At 37.4% G+C, this 20324-nt stretch overlaps 1 protein-coding gene across 2 annotated transcripts; it reads left to right on the forward strand.

The window, feature by feature from the left end:
* On the forward strand, positions 1 to 20324 carry tmem87b (transmembrane protein 87B). 2 transcript variants are annotated; one of them, XM_053502491.1, is made up of 20 exons: positions 1 to 185; positions 3023 to 3083; positions 3397 to 3488; positions 3576 to 3710; positions 4110 to 4163; positions 4275 to 4331; positions 4428 to 4521; positions 4647 to 4708; positions 4838 to 5021; positions 8590 to 8689; positions 8784 to 8877; positions 13093 to 13164; positions 13443 to 13551; positions 13717 to 13775; positions 13876 to 13979; positions 15524 to 15597; positions 15679 to 15749; positions 16944 to 16996; positions 18818 to 18848; positions 18950 to 20324. In XM_053502491.1, the coding sequence occupies exons 1-20, from the start codon at positions 33 to 35 to the stop codon at positions 18989 to 18991; spliced, it is 1701 nt and encodes a 566-aa protein (XP_053358466.1). In that variant the 5' UTR covers positions 1 to 32; the 3' UTR covers positions 18992 to 20324. The 2 variants fall into 2 exon arrangements, with proteins under 2 accessions (XP_053358466.1, XP_053358465.1); XM_053502490.1 differs by lacking the exons at positions 13093 to 13164; positions 15524 to 15597; positions 15679 to 15749; ... (1 more) ...; positions 18818 to 18848; positions 18950 to 20324 and adding an exon at positions 9559 to 9630 and having other exon boundaries at positions 13876 to 14123.

Consider the following 20324-nt stretch of genomic DNA (forward strand, 5'->3'; position numbering starts at 1 on the left):
CTACACTACACTGCTCGAGCAGCCCACCAGCCATGTCCGGTACTGTTGTAAGGTGGACAATGAGCACCTCTGCCTTGGACAAGATCCTCTGGTCTTTTCTCCTGTCCTGCATTTTAATCCTGTCGCTCATCAACGGCGTTTATCCCGCGCCGGAGACCGGATACTGGACTATTACAGTCGTCAATGTGAGTAGACACAAGGAGTGAGAGCAGTGTGTGAGTCGGAGAGTCAGGCCGATGGACAGGACTGAATAACTAACCGAACCCACGGGTTTCATTGTCTTTCATTTTATTTCAGTAACTCGCATTAGTGCGTAGGTCGTTTTAGGTTGTGTAACCTTTATTCATCCTCTAGTCTGAAGCGACAACACTCACCAGACTAGCATTACACACGCTTAGCCTACTAGCCGGTCAGCTAACTATCAAGCTGATGTGGCATTGAGTCACGGCTAATCTGAGGTCCTTAGCTTTAATTTAGTGCAGTAAAACACAGCTGCTGTGCCATTCATAAACAGCACGAACACGGAACCATTACTAAACACACTGTCACAGTGTGTGTGTGTGTGTGTGTGTGTGTGTGTGTGTATGAGGGACCTGGTAGGCTAGCTAGTGTAGCTATTCAGGTTATTTAGCTAGACAGCTGTCTGTTTCAGCTAACAATCAAGGAATTAACCTAGCAACTACCTGACAATTATGTCTTTATATGAGAGCACTTAATATACAGTAGAATAATGTTCTTCAGATTCGTCTAATTATTATTTCTTGACTTACATTTGCCTGTTTATTATTAAATATTTAGAGGTAATTCCAGTGTTTCTAGCCGATATCTAGTGGCTGTTTGAAAGGTGATGCTGCGTCTCAGTAACGTGACTGGAAAGTCCAGAAGAGCAGACCATTAGTGTTGGACAAGGGTGACCTGCTGTCATAACGTTTTATACACAGTGGCACTTTATTTTTAATTGACAAACATCTAGATGTATTGCCATTAATTGTCCATTCTCTAATTTTTATTCTGCACTTCAATCACAGTAGCTGTCTCTAGTCCAGTGTTGTCCAATACTCTCCAGAAAGGGCCGGTGTGCGTGAGGGTTTTCATTCCAACCAAACAGAAGTCACACCTGAAAGTCTATTGAAATTCTAGAGCCAAGAATCAGGTGTGGCTCCTGCTTGGTTGGAATGAAAACCTGTACACACACACACACACACACACACACACACACACACACACACACAGGCTTTTCCTGGACACCACTGCATTAGTCCATTTTCTATTAGTTTTTGTAGTTTAAGTTGTGGTATGATGCACAGCAACTTTGCTTGGATTTTTAACATGCTTTCTAGACTGTGAACAGTCCACCAATGCACAGCTTCAGCACTGCAGAAAACTCCGCACTGATGGTTAACACATTGCACATGAACAAAAGGAGCTGTTGTCTCAAATACAGAGAAACCTTGAATTGTGAGTAACACGGTTTGCGAGCGCGCCACAAGACGAGCAAAGGTTTTTAAGAAATGTTGATTTAACAAAACGAACAAGTCTTGGTTTACGAGTACCGAGTATCATGTAGCACGCATGCACTTCTTATTTTGACGCCGAGCGTCACTTGATCACAACTGAGCCAACGGTTTTTTCTCTTCCTTGCGCTGCGTAATTGTGGGTTATCGTCTCCCCTGCTGGGTCTTAGTGGGCATCTCTCATTGGTATAATCAATATAAGAGTGTGTACTGTTTACTATAAAACTGTGACCACGTGTGTGTGCGTAAAACATTTTATTTTGCGTCTGTACGCGTGTGTGTACAGCGCGTGTGTAAAGCAAAAGCAAGTCTCATTAAAGAGGTTAAAAATCCGTTTTCTCTCTCTGCTCAAGGCTCAGCCTGCTCTTTGTGTCTGTGTCCGCGCTTGTAATTAGACACACACTCTTTCTATCTGCTCTACACAGAAACACTGCTTTGTCGCGATTCTTTTCTTTTCCGATAAAATGTAAACTCTTACTGTTGGGATTTATGCTTTTTACTGACCCTGCTGACATTTCGCCATCTGTAACACCAACATGTTTTCTTTTTAAGTGTTTGTGCATAACATGCCATGAAAGCATGGTCTTGCATAGCGTGCAGGTTACCGTCTTCTTAGAGGCGTTTAATGTAAATTGCTATCAAACCTTGGAGGACTCGGGGCGCGTGCTTTTTCCTGCAGACGCATCTGTAACCCCCATTGCGTGAGCGACTGTGTATCTGTGTGTATTTGTGCATCTTGTGGTCGCGCTCCTCAGTGACTTGAGCAGCCAAACTAATTGATAACGGCATTCGTTGACAACAAATTTCATTATCGATAATTATCGATTTTATCGATTAGTTGTTGCAGCCCTACAATTTGGTTTACGAGTCTTTAGGAATACGAGTCACAAGTCTTGCAGCGCAGAGCTGTTCAGAGCCTAGACCATCAAATTACACTTCACCACTATTCACAAAAGTAGTTTTTAAGGTTGTGAATGTAAGCTAATGATTGCCATAAGTAGTAAAATACTACTTTTAATTCACAACACTTTAAAAAAGAAAAACAAACACTTCTTATTTTACCATAACATTTGTTTAGCGCTGTTGCGTGTCACTTTTTTTAGGTGATACAGGAAGGTGATAAACAAAACCTTTGTGAAAGCAAGCAGGAGTCAACACTAGTTGTGGCACTGTTAGTAAAGTACATTTCACAGCATTTCTTTGGCTGGTGCATCGAACCAGTCAATCATCTGCATTATTTTTAACTCCAGGCACTGTTTGCGGTACTTACTACTGAGCCATAAGGCACTACTGGGGATAACAAAATTCAACATCAGTTCTTAGGCCTACGTATTGTAATCTTATAATCACTAAGATTGTGAAATTACAAAATATATCAAGTAAAATGGGTTCATGCACAGTACAGACATACCTTAGAAAATGACAATGCTTTGTTATACTGTTACAGTGTCAGTGGTATTAAGCCTGTGAAATGACCTCTGTTATTTGTTATTTTTATTTTTTTACAGACATCAAGACCTTTGTTATTAAAAAAGTCCATGTACAAGGAAACTGACATTCAGTTAAAAGGTAGGGATTTCATCCTTTACAATAATATGAACAGCCAGATCGCCATGTGGCTTTTTTGGGCTGCGTATTAATTGCATTTGTTTTGTAAGCACTAAAATCACCAACTAACAGAACCTCACATTAGAGCTATTATGAAGGCTTTACAGAGCATAAGTAGCAGACACATCTCAATATCAACTGAGATTATTGCATATTTTGAAAAGCCTTCATCATTGCTTTATAATGTAAAAGAAATATGTGTATGTATGTGTATATATGTGTGTGTATATGCATGTACATATATATGTATATATGTTTTTTTTTTTCTTTGCAGTCTCTTCCTTTAACTGTCCAGTTGAGGTCCCGTTTACTGTAAGGTGGTATTTGAAGTTCTACCCTTGTCACAATGAATTCACTAACATAGAGGTAACTGGAGTTCCACATGTTTTTTAAACTGCATAAATATTAATCATATATTTTATTTTAAAGTTTCCCTTGTGTTTTTGTGAACAGGAAATGTATGACAGGACACCACTGAGTAGAGGAGAAGGTCTAGACCCCAATCCTCTTGCACCAGGAGAGTACATCGAGCACAAATACAGAACATTAACCTGCAACAATGGGATGCAGGTTTTCCCTATGCTAAATGTATGTAAAACAGGTATTACTTTATGTCCAAGTGGCTAAAACACTTCCTTATCTTTTAACTAGCAGTTTTTTTAACAATGCCTTCGAATAGCATTTTATTTTACTGGGCTCAGTGCTTTGACACTGAGTAGATGTGTATTGTGCCATTTACTTGATTAAATTACATTCAGGACAGAAGTAGCATAGCATGGATTTCAATATATTCTTTGAAACCTCTATTCAGGTTCCAGGCAGAAAAGAATAATGTACCCAATGGTACATACATTACTTTTTTCAGATCTCCTATTATTTTGCTCAGTAACACTTTTTTGATTAATGTATATATTTTTTTCACTTAGCATTTTTCTACAGTCAGAATGTCTTCAATGTTCTCTAAATGTGCTTTTATGTTATCTGCAGAAATCCCAAGCAGAGCCAAAAACAGTGGATCCACAACAACAGAGTTCAGATCATGTAAGTCTGTATAAGCCCTTATAATGCATTATATATTAATATAATGACTTATAGTGATGACCACAATATGTGCTTACATTGAAATCTTACTTTTTGTGTTAATCTTGTTAGAATGCCAATTACAGCAGGTGGCTTTCAGAAGAAGTTGTAGTTGACCCAGGAAAAAAGGTAAAGTTCAGGTTTCTTGATGTTTGCAAAAAAAGTTAATATCTGCAGAATGTGAGGGTGTCGAACAGTTTTTTATTGCAATCCTTTTTTCATAAGGATCATGTCATTGCTACAACATGGAGAGATGGACCATATCTACTAGTGGTGTTGATCGATACTAATAAAAAGGATGTCAACTGGAATGTAACCTGTAAGTGTCATTGTGTATTTTTTTTAACAGTTTTCTATGAATAAGATTATTTGAACTTACTGTATATTAACATTGCTACTGTTGAATTCTTAATTACAGTTATAACATATTTTACTTTGTTACAGTCACTGTGATAATGAAAGGAGACCATGGTTACATTTCAGTCACAGAATGGCCTCTTATGATTGTGAGTGTTTTAGTTGAAATTCTTCATTATTTAACTTTCAAAATCAGCAAAGATTGTTGTGGTTTTTGCCTTTGTAAAGAATATAACTATTTTTCCCAATTGTGTGCTGTTCATTGTCCACACCCTTAGTTCTACATGGTGATGTGCATTGTATACATCTTGTATGCTCTGCTCTGGTTCATCTGGGCCTCTTGCTACTGGAAAGACCTTCTGCGTATTCAGTTCTGGATAGCTGGTGTGATCTTCCTGGGAATGATAGAAATGGCAGTCTTCTGTGCCGAATATGAGAACACTAATGCTGTTGGCTCAGCATGTAAGTTGCAAAAAAAAATAAAGCTAAAATACAGTTTACTGATATTTAGTTTTTAGTTAAGGCAGTAAAGATGGATTGCATGAAAATGTTATACTGGGAATTGTAAAGCCGTCAGTGTTTACCATATTGTGTGCAAACATATGCTTGTGTACAGTCTGGGCCAAAAGTTTTGAGAATTACATAAATATTGGAAATTGGAAAAGTTTTTTTTGCTTAAGTTTTTATAATAGCAATTTGCATATACTCCAGAATGTTATGAAGAGTGATCAGATAAATTGCATAGTCCTTCTTTTGCCATGATAATTAACTTAATCCCCAAAAAACCTTTCTACTGCATTTCATTGCTGTCATTAAAGGACCTGCTGAGATAATATCAGTAATCGTCTTGTTAACTCAGGTGAGAATGTTGACGAGCACAAGGCTGAAGATCATTATGTTAGGCTGATTGGGCTAGAATGGCAGACTTGACATGTTAAAAGGAGGATGATGCTTGAAATCATTGTTCTTCCATTGTTAACCACGGTGACCTGCAAAGAAACGCGTGCAGCCATCATTGCGTTGCATAAAAATGACTTCACAGGCAAGGATTTTGTGGCTACTAAGATTGCACCTAAATCAACAATTTATAGGATCATCAAGAACTTCAAGGAAAGAGGTTTAAATCTTGTTAAGAAGGCTTTAGGGCATCCAAGAAAGTCCGGCAAGCGCCAGGATCGTCTCCTAAAGAGGATTCAGCTGCGGGATCGGAGAGCCACCAGTGCAGAGCTTGCTCAGGAATGGCAGCAGGCAGGTGTGAGCACATCTGCACGCACAGTTAGGCGAAAACTTTTGGAAGATGGCCTGGTGTCAGGAAGGACAGCAAAGAAGCCACTTTTCTCCAAAATCAGGGACAGATTGATCTTCTGCAGAAAGTATGGTGATTGGACTGCTGAGGACTGGTGCAAAGTCATATTCTCCGATGAAGCCTCTTTCCGATTGTTTGGGGCATCTGGAAAAAGGCTTGTCCGGAAAAGAAAAGGTGAGCCCTATCATCAGTTTTGCATCATGCCAACAGTAAAGCATCCTGAGACCATTCATGTGTGGGGTTGCTTCTTATCCAAGGGAGTGGGCTCACTCACAATTTTGCCCCAAAACACAGCCATGAATAAAGAATGGTACCAAAACACCCTTTAACAGCAACTTCTTCCAACAATCCAACAACAGTTTGATGAAGAACAATGCAATTTTATTTTGCCATAAGGCAAAAGCGATAACTATGTGGCTCGGGGACCAAAACGTTGAAATTTTGGTCCATGGCCTGGGAACTCCCTAGATCTTAATTTTTCAATTCAATTTTATTTGTATAGCGCTTTTAGCAATTGTCATTGCCGCAAAGCAGCTTTACACAGTCAAAAGAATTATTTAACTTTGTATAAAATGTGAATTTGTATGAATCAAAATGGTCAGTTTGTCCCTGGTGAGCAAGCCGAGGGCGACAGTGGCAAGGAAAAACTCCCTGAGATGGTAAAAGGAAGAAACCTTGAGAGGAACCAGACTTAACAGGGAACCCATCCTCATTTGGGTGAAACAGAAAGCAGTAAATGATCTGCAATCCCATTAAGAACTTGTGGTAAATCCTCAAGAGGCGTGTGGACAAACAAAAACCCACTGATTCTGACAAACTCCAAGAAGTGATTATGAAAGAATGGGTTGCTCTCAGTCAGGATTTGGCCCAGAAGTTGATTGAGAGCATGCCCAGTCGAATTGCAGAGGTCCTGAAAAAGAAGGGCCAACACTGCAAATACTGACTCTTTGCATAAATGTCATATAATTGTTGATAAAAGCCTTTGAAAAGTATGAGGTGCTTGTAATTATATTTCAGTACATCACAGAAACAACTAAAACAAAGATCTAAAAGCAGTTTAGCAGCAAACTTTGTACAAACTTATATTAGTGTCATTCTCGAAACTTTTGGCCACGACTGTACAGTAAATAAGCCATTTATGTATTTTCAGTAAAATGATATAGTAAAATTATCGTTAGGTAATGGAATAAGTTGTTCTATAGCAATATACACAATACACAGCTTTTTTTTGCCACCAAAATGGTGTAAGGAGTGAGGAAAATCCTTTTACTTAGCAATAGCTCCAGGATTGACAATTAGCATAGGGAGTTGATAACTTGTGTAGGGATTTTCACACTGTATGGTTATTCTGACAAGATAAAACATTACCCACACGAATCCAGTATCCATGACACTACATTCATTGTCATATTGGAATGGACAATACAACAATCATTACCTACACTGTTCATTACAGAGAAAAAGAAGTTCAGCATGGAGGTTAATTAGAGCACCACAGGGGCACTTTAGTTTACCATAACAAAAAGGAGTGCCATCATTTGGCATTACTATACACTTACCTAAAGGATTATTAGGAACACCTTTCATTTTCTCATTAATGCAATTATCTAATCAACCAATCACATGGCAGTTGCTTCAATGCATTTAGGGGTGTGGTCCTGGTCAAGACAATCTCCTGAACTCCAAACTGAATGTCAGAATGGGACAAAGTGGCATGGTTGTTGGTGCCAGACGGGCCGGTCTGAGTATTTTACAATCTGCTCAGTTACTGGGATTTTCACGCACAACCATTTTTAAGGTTTACAAAGAATGGTGTGAAAAGGGAAAAAAATCCAATATGCGGCAGTCCTGTGGGCGAAAATGCCTTGTTAATGCTAGAGGTCAGAGGAGAATGGTCCGACTGATTCAAGCTGATAGAAGAGCAACTTTGACTGAAATAATGAGGTATGCAGCAAAGCATTTGTGAAGCCACAACACGCACAACCTTGAGGCGGATGGGCTACAACAGCAGAAGACCGGGTACCACTCATCTCCACTACAAATAGGAAAAAGAGGCTGCAATTCACACAAGCTCCCCAAAATTGGACAGTTGAAGACTGGAAAAATGTTGCCTGGTCTAATGAGTCTCGATTTCTGTTGAGACATTCAAATGGTAGAGTCAGAATTTGGCGTAAACAGAATGAGAACATGAATCCATCATGCCTTGTTACCACTGTGCAGGCTGCTGGTGGTGGTGTAATGGTGTGGGGGATGTTTTCTTGGCACACTTTAGGCCCCTTAGTGCCAATTGGGCATCGTTTAAATGCCACGGGCTACCCGAGCATTGTTTCTGACCATGTCCATCCTTTTATGACCACCATGTACCCATCCTCTGATGGCCACTTCCAGCAGGATAATGCACCATGTCACATAGCTCAAATCATTTTAAATTGGTTTCTTAAACATGACAATTTGATTGTTGCAACGTGCGCATAAGAACATATTCTGTATGAAGAGAAGCCCACAGCTGCACAAGAGCTGTGGGCAAAAAAAAACATAGATATCGGCCAGTTCAACATCAGAACCTGTATCTGCCCAGAAATTCACAATTGGTGCATCCTTACTTAAAACTAAGATGCTAAAAAGATTTTTTTTTCTATTTCCTCTCTTTTATTTATTTATTTATTTGATTTATGTTTGTTTGCTCAATTGTGCCATACATAATGTCAGTTCTTACTTCCACAGCTCAAGGCTTGCTGATTTTTGCTGAACTTGTGTCAGCTCTGAAGAGAACCCTTGCACGACTTTTGGTCATCATTGTCAGTCTGGGCTATGGTATAGTCAAGTGAGTAGAGAGTAATGTCTTCTATTTTTTACTTGATATCGATCATTCTGACAACCATTAAATGAGTTGTGTTTTGTAATTGTGTTATTTTCAGGCCTCGGTTGGGAACTGTCATGCACAGAGTTGTTGGTCTGGGGGTCCTTTATTTTGCCTTTGCTGCCATTGAGGGTATTTTGAGGATCACTGGGGTAAATAGCCTTTACTGCCAATGCTTCTGTTTAACATACGGCTCCCCTAGGAATATAGTTGGAGCCAAAGTTAACCGTTGTAAAGCAATTTGGAATTTATCTGCTTGCTTTTAAATTTACTTAGTTCATTACTATTACTTCTTTTGCATATTTACATCACATTGATGAAAAGCTCCACCCTGAAGATGTGATTACATTGAAATGTTTCTGATGAGCTTAGTTATGAGAATAGTAATTTGTTGGTTGGTATCTTCATTATGAGAAGTCAGCAGTTGTCAGATGCATCAATGTCATGAGGAACATTGCTAAGCACAGTTACAGTCCTGACCATGTAACAACAGTCAGGTTTTATAGTCAAGCAACTAAAAACAAACATGCATGGCTTTGTTTATAACATTTTTCAGTGAAGTTTATTGTCACATAAATTAGAAATCCAGGGACTTTTGTGTCATTTCAGTCTTTACACAGAGATAATTCATTGCTAAATAGCTAAAACCAAACATTTAAAGCCAGAACTTACAATACACTACAAAAGATAATATAAAAGTCTTTTACATCAGTGAAGTAATTTGGGGTGGATTTTTCCTTTAGTGAATGATTTTTCTGTAAAGTATAAATTAAAGAAAGTTGAATCTGTTTTCTCTTGCTCTTGCGAGTAAGTGTTCTGTGTTGATCTGCAAGGTCCGGGACAGTGTACCAGCTCTGATCACTGCCATTGTTCTGACTCTGTTTGACACCTGCATCATTTGGTTCATATCCTTCCAAAGTTTTTTACTTATAACCCATATAAACCCAGAAATGACATTCAGTATATTAAATGTAGAAACCTTTAACCCATAATTTTGGCGGATGTTAACTTGAACATGATATGATACGATAATATAATATGACTAACAAAGTAGAGCTTCATGACCTTTTACAACTTAGCCATAAAAGCTTCCATAACCCAAAACAGCACAGAAACAAGTTGTAACACATTTATTTACATCGTTAATCAAAGAACCAAAAGAACAAAAGCGACCAATCCAGACTACAGTAAGGCTTCAAGACCTCACATTGACCTCACACACACTTCAAGACCTCACACTGTAGACTAAACACAAGTGCTGCTTATTGTTTATTTTTACTTGCTAATTGCAAGTCCTTTTACTTAGAAATCATGGAGGGGTCTACAATTTTCAGCATAGGTGCATTTCCACTGTGAGAGACAGAATCTAAAAAGAAAAATCCGGAAATCACATTGTATGATTTTTTTAACAATTTATTTCTGAATTGCTATGTCAAATAAGTATTTGATCACTTGCTTATCCACCAGATTTTTGACCTTCAAAGACCTGTTATATTGCTTTGAAATAGTCTATATGCTTCTTATGGAGCCACTCCTTGGTTTTCCTGGCTGTGTGCTTTGGGTCATTGTCATGTTGTAAGATCCAGCCCCGACCCATCTTAAATGCTCTGACTGAGGGAAGGAGGTTTTTGCCCAATACGTCACAATACATGGCCTCGTTCATCCTCTCCTTAATACAGTGCAGTCATCCTGTCCCCTGTGCAGTAAAACGCCCCCAGAGCATGATGCTTCCAGCCCCATGCTTTCACTGTAGGTATGGTATTATTGGGATGATACTCATCATTCTTCTTCCTCCAAACACGGCAACTAGAGTTAAGACCAAAAAGTTCTACTTTGGTCTCATCTGACTACAGGACTTTCTCCCATGACTCCTCTGGATCATCCAGATGGTCCCTGGCAAACTTCAGACAAACCTGGACATGGGCTAACTTAAGCAGGGGAACCTTCTGTGCGGTGCAAGTTTTTAAACCATGACGTCTTAGTGTATTACTCATGGTAGCCTTGGAAACGATGGTCCCTGCTCTCTTTACGGCATTGACCAGCTCCTCCGGTGTAGTTCTGGGATGATTCTTCACCATTCTTAGCATCATTGATACCACATGTATCTACTTAGACTTTGGCTGACTGTTGGGTGCACAGGTGTCTTTATGACAGCTAACGACCTCAAACAGATGCTACTAATTAAGAATCATAAGCAGAGTGTAGCTGGACTATTTAAAAGCAAAATAACAGGTCTTTGAGGGTCAGAAATCTGGCTGATAAGCAAGTGATCAATACTTACTTGACACAGTAATTCACAAATAAATTGTAAAAAAAATTGTAGGGGGGGGGGTCTACAATTGCTGAAAATTGTAGACCCCCCCCCCCCCCCCCTTCATGATTTCTAAGTAAGAACACTTGCAAAACCACAGGGTGATCAAATACTTATTGACCTCACTGTATATATATGCCAAATAATTTGTTCACACCTGACAGTCACACCCATAAATGGGCCTTCTGCAAAGTGTTGTTACAACATTGTACAAAAGTATACACTGCCTGGCAAAAAAAGAAAAAAAATTGTTTAAAAAAAAAGAGCATTTCCACACATCTACTGCAATGGGACAAAATTGGGAAAGAAGGAAACCATTTGTTAGTCTAATCAGAGAAAGGATTTAATTTGCTAGGGAGCATAAAGATTGGTCTTTGGATAAATTAAAAAAAAGGTCACGTGGCCAGATGAATTTAGATTTATCTTATTCTAGAGTGATTGGTGTGTCAGCGTAAGAAGGGAAGAGCATAAAGCAAGGCCATGCCTCTCGGTGCAGTGTTACGATCTGTGGTTGCTTCAATTGGTCAGGTTTAGACTCATTATATGGCAATAATTAGCAACATAACAACATTAGTGCAGTGTTATGAGGCAATAAAATTAAGTCAGCTAATGACCTGACTGTACAGAATGACTACATTTTTGTTACTTAATTGCATGACCATATTTCTTGAATAATAATTAATTAGGTTTAAATTGCGAATGCGTGGTTCTCAGAGCATGAGGAATCATTTTCACTCATGAATTTCCCACATTTCGAATCAAAATCTAAGCTAAAGGTGGTCTAGTGTAAGACTTTTTTGTCATGGCAGTGTAGCAAGTTATTGTATGCTGTAGTGGTAAAAACTTGTTCCAGCATGTTACCTTATTTGTGCAGTGAACATCTTTGCAATTAATTGGAACACAGGCTTCCTCACTCAACATCATAGACCTTGCTAATGCCCCATTAATGCATGAATCCCCACAGCCATGCTTCAGAATCTAGTGGAAAAAAGCCTTTTCAGAAGAGTGGTTGTTATAACAGCAAAACGGACCTAATCTGTACCGAGATGTTCAGCAAGGACAGATAAGTGTGATGGTCAGGTGTCCACAAGCATTTGGTTATAAAGGGCAATTTACATTATAAATACAGTGGAACCTTGGATTGCAAGCATAATTTGTTCCAGAAGCGTGCTCGTATATTACAGCAAATTTCCCACATAAAAAATATTGGAAACTCATTTTACAACCCAAAAATATTCATATAAAATGTAATGTAATGTAATAAAAAAAATAATAATAATAAGCACGCAGATGAGTCTGGTGTGTGTGAGACACTGGTGTGTGTGTGTGTAAGTTGTCCTACACACATACTGTACACACACATACAAACACAAAATAAAAGATGCTTTATGCGCACACACATGGTCACAGTGTTCTAGTAAACAATACACATACGGATGTTGACTATACGAGTGACACGTGCACTGAGACCAAGCATGGGAGATGATTAGCCTTAATTCTGCAGCGCGAGAAAGAGAAGAACTATTGGCTCAGTTGTGATCACGTGACTCTCGGTCAAAACAAGAAAGACATTCATGCCACATGATACTTAAGGATACTTGGTACATTAGGACTCGCTCGTTTATAAAGTCAAAACGTATTCTCGTCTTGCGGAACACTCGCAAACCGGGTTACTTGCAAGTCCAGTGTATATTAATTTCCTTCAGGAATACCACATCCTACTTATAGTATATGCTGCAATAAAACAGGTGATATGATGGTATATCATAATATATGGTATACAGGTATATTAAAAACAAAAAACATTTTCTGTCATTAATTGCCTAAAAGTGTACTTTATCAGTATCTGATGGTTTCATATATAACTGGCTAAAATTATGTAGTTATAACAGTTGAAATTACTATATTTTCATTGTCATAATGAGTGCATTTCCTGCTTGACTAGGCCTAATTAGTTTCAGTTTTTCCCTTACCCTGAATTTTCTCTTTCACTCATACTTATACACTCATGCTTTTCCTTTACCTCTTTTCTATTTTGCGTTTCTGTCTTTCTCAGGCCAAAGATTCTGACCTGGCCTTACTGGCCAACATTCCCCTGGCACTGCTCGACTCCTCTCTCTGTTGGTGGATATCCTTTTAGGTTGATCAGTGCATACACAAGGGCCTTCTCTGTCGTCATGTTTCATTTCTGCCTGCTTACTTTAGTGTTGTTTATAATGCTTTACTGAGTGTGTCGTACCATGGTTAACATAAATGATAAGTGGCGTTTGTTTACTCTATAGTTTTCATTTTTAACTAGCAGTGTTTTTTTATTTATATAAAGTCTTAAACCGCTTCTTTGATCATTGTATAGTTATAGTGATTTATTTTTTCTGAGGTTTTGTTATTTCCTTGACAGCTTCTTAAATATTTGTTAGTCTTGCACAAACCATAAAGATGCTAAAACTCAGAAGAAACCCAGTGAAGTTGTCATTGTACAGACACTTTACCAATACTCTCGTCTTTGCTGTGATTGGTAAGTAAATTAAGAAATATCACAATGGAAAATAATTCCTGTTTTTAGAATAGGCTCCAAATCCCAACACCCAGTTTTAGTGGATAGGAGAAAAGAATCATTTAATAATTTGCTGAATATGACTTGTTTATTTTACATGGTATTTACATTTGCCCTTATTTTTAGCCTCTGTCATTTTCATGATATGGACAACAAAGAAGTTCCGGTTAGCAGACTGTCAGGCTGTGAGTATTTGATGCACTATAATTTTATATATACATTATCTATTATTTTCAAAAGAAATATATATATATATATTTTTACTTGTGTTGATATTCTGAGCAGGACTGGATGGAGCTCTGGGTAGATGATGCCTTCTGGAGGTTTCTGTTCTCTGTCATACTGCTTGTCATTATGTTTCTTTGGAGACCATCAGCAAATAACCAAAGGCAAGCTTTGACACCAGAATGATTTCTGTGTCTCCCACTTAGACATCATATATTGAAAATCATTAATACAGAAGTTTTACATTGAGTCCGATTAAAATAGGGCTTTGCCGTTTGGAGTAAAAACAGCTTTCTTTATAACATAAATACAGTCTTGTGTAAAGGTTAGTACTCCATCTTTTTTAGCACAATGCTAAGGGGTAAAGACATAAGCAGTAGTCTTAAGCCCTATTTGGACGGGACTAGTTTTCCAAATTCAGTTCAATTCAATTCAATTTTATTTGTATAGCGCTTTTAGCAATTTTCATTGCCGCAAAGCAGCTTTACACAAATTACGTTCGAGTTAGACTTTTTTCAGATGACGTCTGTCATTTCATGTTTGCATTCGGACGGGACTAAAATCTCCATGTTCATTTCGGAGATAGGAGTGTTTTTTTTTAATTAATTTTTTTTAACATGTGGGCGTTGCACAAGACCACATGTCCAGGATGCGTGGATTCTACATTCATTATTGGTGTGCAAACTTGAATACCGGTGCTCTAGAGATAGTACGGTAGTTCACGTTGACTAAAACACAAAAGAAAACGCGTTTTGAAAAAAAAAAACATTTTCAGCAATCACAGACATTTGCATTCACAGACGGCCTTATGACTTTAAATATTCAATGGTACGAACAAACCTAAAACAAATGTGTTTGTCTGTTGCTGGAGTAAAAGCATGGAATTCTCTGAGGAAAGATTTTAAAAGTTGCAAAAATATTTTGGTATTTAAAAGGGGTTATAAAAAGAAACAACTTTAATTATATCAAACTGAAGTTTGATTAAATTTGTATGTGACCATTGTAAAATGTTTAAATAAATATTAGATATGTTGGAGTTTGGGTGATGGTGAAGGATGTCATTTATTGATTATGTTAATAAATGTTGGGTGATGGTGCAGGGAACAAATGCTGAAAGCATGACTGTGGTTTGCAGAACTTAATCTGAACAAAGCACAACTCTTCTGGAACAATATAAAGAGATGAGACAAGATGGAGTTGTTTGTCCTTAATGCCCAATACTATGGTAAAAAGCAAACAGCATTTCAGAAGAAAAACCTCATATCTACTGTTAAGCATGGCAGTGGAGGGATTATAATTAAATCTTTTTTGCAGCCACAGGACCTGGGTACCTAGTCAAAGCCAGAACTCAACGCAACTGAAATGCTGTGGTGGGACCTTAAGAGAGCTGTGCATATGCGAATTCCCAAAAACTTTAATAGACTGGAGCCATGTTGTGAAGAAAAGTGGGCCAAAATTACTCCACAATAATGTGAGGGACCAATTTAAAAAAGTAAAGACAGTGAAAAAATTATATGTTGCTGTTCGTCTGAGGTTGTATTTGTATGATACTGAGACCTGCTACAATCAGATGAATAATATGTTTTTACACAAAAAAGATACAGAAATAAAAAAAGGGGTACTAAATTTTACACATGACTGCAGAACTTAACCTTTTTTTTTTTAATCTTGAAAGTAAATCTGTTTCCTCGCCTATCCAATGCTATAGATATGCCTTCACACCTTTAATTGATGATTCAGATGATGAAGAGATTGAAGAGTTCTTGGTTTCTGCAAATATTGGTGAGCAATATTCTGCCCTTAAATATATCCATCAAGACTTCCACTATGTGAATATTCATCCGTGTCTTTCTTTTTTTCTAGCTGATGGGATAAAACTGAGAGCTGCTAAGCCTGAGACTAATGGAACAACAAAACCTCCTGCTTCCAGTGTGGTTAGTGTTAGCTTAAAATAAATCATCATGCAAAATGATTGGCAGCCATGGTAAAAATGGATTTGTAAAGAACTTGTATACAGTGAAACCTCAGATTGCAAGTAACACGGTTTGCGAATGTTTCGCAAAAAAAATAACGATTTTTAAAAAGTTTTGACTGGGAAAACGAACAAGTCTTGGTTTACGAGTACCGAATATTATTTATCACGCATGAGCTTCTTGTTTTGACGCCGAGCGTCACGGGATCACAACTAAGCCAACGGTTTTTCTCTCTCTTGCACTGCGGAATTGTGGGTAGTCATCTTCCCTGATGGGTCTTAGTGCGCGTCTCTTACTGGTATAATCAACATCCGTGCACGCGTGTACTGTTTACTATAACACTGTGACTACAGCGTGTGTGTGCATCATTGGACACCGTTCCACACACAGACCCCTCCTACTTTCGCGTTTTTATTGTTTTATTTTTACTTTACAGCAGTGATTCCGTTAGTTTGTCGCTCAATCTAGTCTGTTATTAGAGAGACTTCTTGTTTATTTTTCTGATAAAACAGTGTTTTCGTGGTGTGTGTAAAGAGCGTAGGAAGGGTAACAGTGTAAGACAAGAAGGGGAGCTTATTTTAGATTCACACACACGCCTGCGAGCACAAACAAAAACACTAATCTGTCAGGAGTCATTTTTACTTTTTTTTTAAGGTAATGTGCAGGTCAATTTGTTTTATTTTTACTTAATATTTTATGTTAATTATTTTTATTTTTGTATTTTTTTGGGGGGCTGTGGAACAAATAATTTGAGTTTCCATTATTTTTTATGGGAAAATTAAATTTGGTTTACGAGTGTTTTATATGAGTCCGCTTCTGGAATGAATTATGCTCGTAATCCAAGGTTCCACTCTATTTAGAAACGGTCTCCAATTCTTTACCTTGCATCTTATTAAGGAAATATAATAGAAACCTCAGCACTGTTATTTTAGGCAAAGGGAAGATGTACAACATAGTAAATGCAGAAGTCCTAATTATTCTGACACAGGCATGTTTAGTTTTTTTTTTAAATTAAATTCTAGAATTAATTTAATGCAATAATTTTTTTTTAGTTTATTAAGTACATCTACTTCATTGGAGTGCTAGTAATTTTGTACTGTATTTTAAAATGAGTAGCATGCAAGCTGACTAGGCATTTGTTTATTTTTGTATTAGGATGAAGACTTGAAGTGGGTAGAAGACAACATTCCTTCCTCCTTAACAGATGTGTAAGTATCTTATTTAAAAATGCTTCTTTATTAAAATCTGTGCTTATTACACAATAGTGAGTAAAACTTTGTTTTATTTTGCATTACTCTAGCTTACAAGGTGTCCAGATTTATTGGTTGCTGTTTAAGGTTTCACTTTTAAGGTTTTCATTAGATTCCTATATAATATAATATGATATGATATGATATGATATGATATGATATAATATAAATTACCCTCATTATTATACAAATCATTTATTTAAATGTTTTATTAGATTTTTTTCCCCATATGTTTATAATATACCATAAACTTTCTCATTATGAATTTACAGTCTCTCTTGCTGTGTAGAAACAGGAGCTAAGGAACATAAGGAAGATGTTAGACATCATACATTTTTTAGAACACAAAATATTTTTGCTGATGGGAATACACTGATCAGCCATAGCATTAAAATACATGCCAGGTGCTATATTGTTTATGCCCCATTGTGCTGCTAAAACAGCTCTGAGAACATTGCTTAAAGCATCACACTGTCTGTGCCAGTTTGCCTCCTTTTCATAGTGCATCCTGGTGCCATCACTTTCCCCAGGTATGCAACACAGGCAGATATTCTCATGATGTAAAGGAAAACACGATTTAACAGACCAGGCCACTTTCTTATTGGTCTTTGGCCCAGTTCTGATGCCCATTGTTGGTGCTTTCAGCAGTAGACAAATGCAAACATTGGCACTCCAACTGGTCTGTGGCTAAACAGCCTCGTACACGGTAAACTGCATTGTGTGTTCTGACTTCTTTCTGCCATAGCCAGCATTAACTCTTTCAGCAGTAATTTCAGAATTTTTTTCCCCCCGATTTTCTTCATAATTTAGTCATTTCCAATTCCCACCGTCCCAGTAGCCACATTAATGCTACTATTATGAGTCAGGAAGGGTCAAAGACTCTCACGTATTTCCTCTGTGTTTGACTGCATCTTTTTCGAATGCTCGCTTATGCACTGTTGGGGGCGGCGTATCTCACTCTGAGGACAGTACTATCCACTACTTCCATTTGCGTAAGCTAACAGAAGTCCATGATTGGCAGTAGAGCCGTGATTGATGTGAGAGCGCTAGGTGCCTCCTATCTCACCTCGCTGAGAGAGCTTCGGCCAGTCATCGTTTTCTTTCCCTCTCTCTCTCTTTCTCTCCGGCTGCGAAAGGCTATAGCATCATCCGGAAATCGAACTCTGGATGAGGTAATCATTACTCCTCATGCCAGTTCACCAGTTGTGCACCAGTTGTGCCAGGGCCGTCTTCATGGAACTGTTCCCAGTCGCATACCAAGCAGACAACACGCTGCATCCATGCAATGATATTTGATTTGGAATAGATTTTTTTTAAATCGACCTATGTTTACAGGCTCAAAAGTAATTGAGATAGTTGACCAATAAGCAGTTTCATAGTGAGGTGTAAAGTTATTTCATGCCAAATTATGTTTATATAATTATAACATAATTATATATCATTATATAATATGCAATTGTACATTATATAACATATTTAATTATGATTATAATTATAGTTAATTCCTAGTGTTGAATGTGCATTTGGTATCTGTTCATGAAAACTTCAGTGGTTTACGGTACAGATGGATACCCAGATCACCTAAATCTAGACCTAGAGCCAATCCAGTACATTTTCTAAACCCCTTAAAGTAAAGTGGAAAGGCTACACTCACATCTTGTTTGCTTCAATTAAAAAAATCGATTGAGATGGTGTACAGAGGTAAAAAGGTAAATTATTGGTCCAATTACTTATGGAGCCCTGCATGCTTTCATCATATATATTTTTCTTGTGTTTCAGTGCTCTGCCTGTGCTTCTCGACTCGGATGAGGTTTGTTAAATCAAACATAAAATGTTCATTTTATTTAGGTATTTTAAAATGATTTATTCAACGACAATTGAACATTCTGTTCAATATGGTTCACTTTTCAGGAAATCATGACTACAAAATATGAGATGTCAAAAATGCAGTGAAAGCACAAAATAAAGCCCACCTTCCGAGGCCAGAAGTGGCGCTGGTACCGATACTAGATCCTTACCTGTAAGACAAGGACGAAAAACAGACAAGAGACAGAGACTGGTGAAGAGTTGGATGGTAGATCTGAAGAGAAGTGGAACTATAATTTTAGTCACAGGAATGTCCTGGCCCACCTAACAACAGTCCAACAACAGTTCTGTATTCATGACATTTATTTCCAGGATGAAAGATTATGGCATCCCCAACACACACACACACACACAAAGTACAAAAAATGATTTACACATTTTTAAAAATCATTCCATTCACCAGATAAGTCACCCAACCCATGAATTAAATAAGAAATATATTTAAGGGATTGAATGTTGCTTTTGGTGTTTGTTTTTTTTCCTCCCCACTCTTTCTTTTTCGTAAAAAAAAAAATATATATATATATCTTAAATACATGATGTTGAATGACCAAAGACAGTTTGTTTAGTCTTAATTAGAGGAAAACAATTCTGGAATTCTCGTCAGGCATCATCTTGATATTCTTGGTATTTATATTTCATGGTGTTGAATCATTTTGCTTCTGAAAATGCAGTGTGGGAGCAGAATATTCTGCTTTGTGAGTAAGTACAGTATACCAATGTTTTACTAAATGGCTGGATAATGATCAAAATAAAATGCAAATATATAAACCCCAATTGGGGTTAACTACTGAACACTAAGCTGGACTACTTTAGCAGGAAGCAAAATGTGCATCTGGCATTAAAGAGCAATATGTCATTAATATTCCTCCATTACTTTTTGCACTTTAAAAAAAAAAAAATACATTTGGGGATTTATTTTTCCCTCTCCGTTATTTCTCCGTTTCTTTTTTAATCACATGTTTAAGAAATATTATTAATGAACAGTTGATTTAGTCATAGAAATAGTTGGTCTCGAAGAATCGCAATTTTTCCCATTTTCTTAAAACTTTTTTTTCCTGAGAAAAGCACAGCAGTGATACCAAGACAACAGTTATGCATTAAAAAAAATTTTGAATCTATTGTAGCCGAACTGTTATTGTCAATCCTGTTTAATTTTGCATTTAAGTGATTTTTATTTGACACGAATGCAGTGGTTAGACTGATTCTGTGCAATATTTTGGTCTTTTCTACTACTTTTTCCTAGAGAGTGTCCTTTTTTTTCCTTCATTTTTTTTCAACCTTGCAGTGGAATATTGTACAAGATCCTTTCTTTTCAGATTTGTTTAATTTTGTCCGTTATGTAAATTTTTTATCATGCATGTTTTCTAGTTTATGATGTTTGCTTCAAATGTAAATAAAGAGTCTTTATTTATGGGTC

The sequence above is a fragment of the Clarias gariepinus genome, chromosome 8 (assembly GCF_024256425.1).
Source record: "Clarias gariepinus isolate MV-2021 ecotype Netherlands chromosome 8, CGAR_prim_01v2, whole genome shotgun sequence".
In the NCBI taxonomy this organism is placed as follows: domain Eukaryota; kingdom Metazoa; phylum Chordata; class Actinopteri; order Siluriformes; family Clariidae; genus Clarias; species Clarias gariepinus.

What these genes read in the sequence shown, in the direction of transcription:
- tmem87b (XM_053502491.1), top strand. Translation starts at nt 33, where the DNA reads ATGTCCGGTACTGTTGTAAGGTGGACAATGAGCACCTCTGCCTTGGAC. An exon ending in GTATTTTGAGGATCACTGGG is followed by an intron (nt 8,878 to 13,092) that starts GTAAATAGCCTT and finishes TGTCTTTCTCAG; the next exon opens with GCCAAAGATTCTGACCTGGC. An exon ending in TCTCGTCTTTGCTGTGATTG is followed by an intron (nt 13,552 to 13,716) that starts GTAAGTAAATTA and finishes CCTTATTTTTAG; the next exon opens with CCTCTGTCATTTTCATGATA.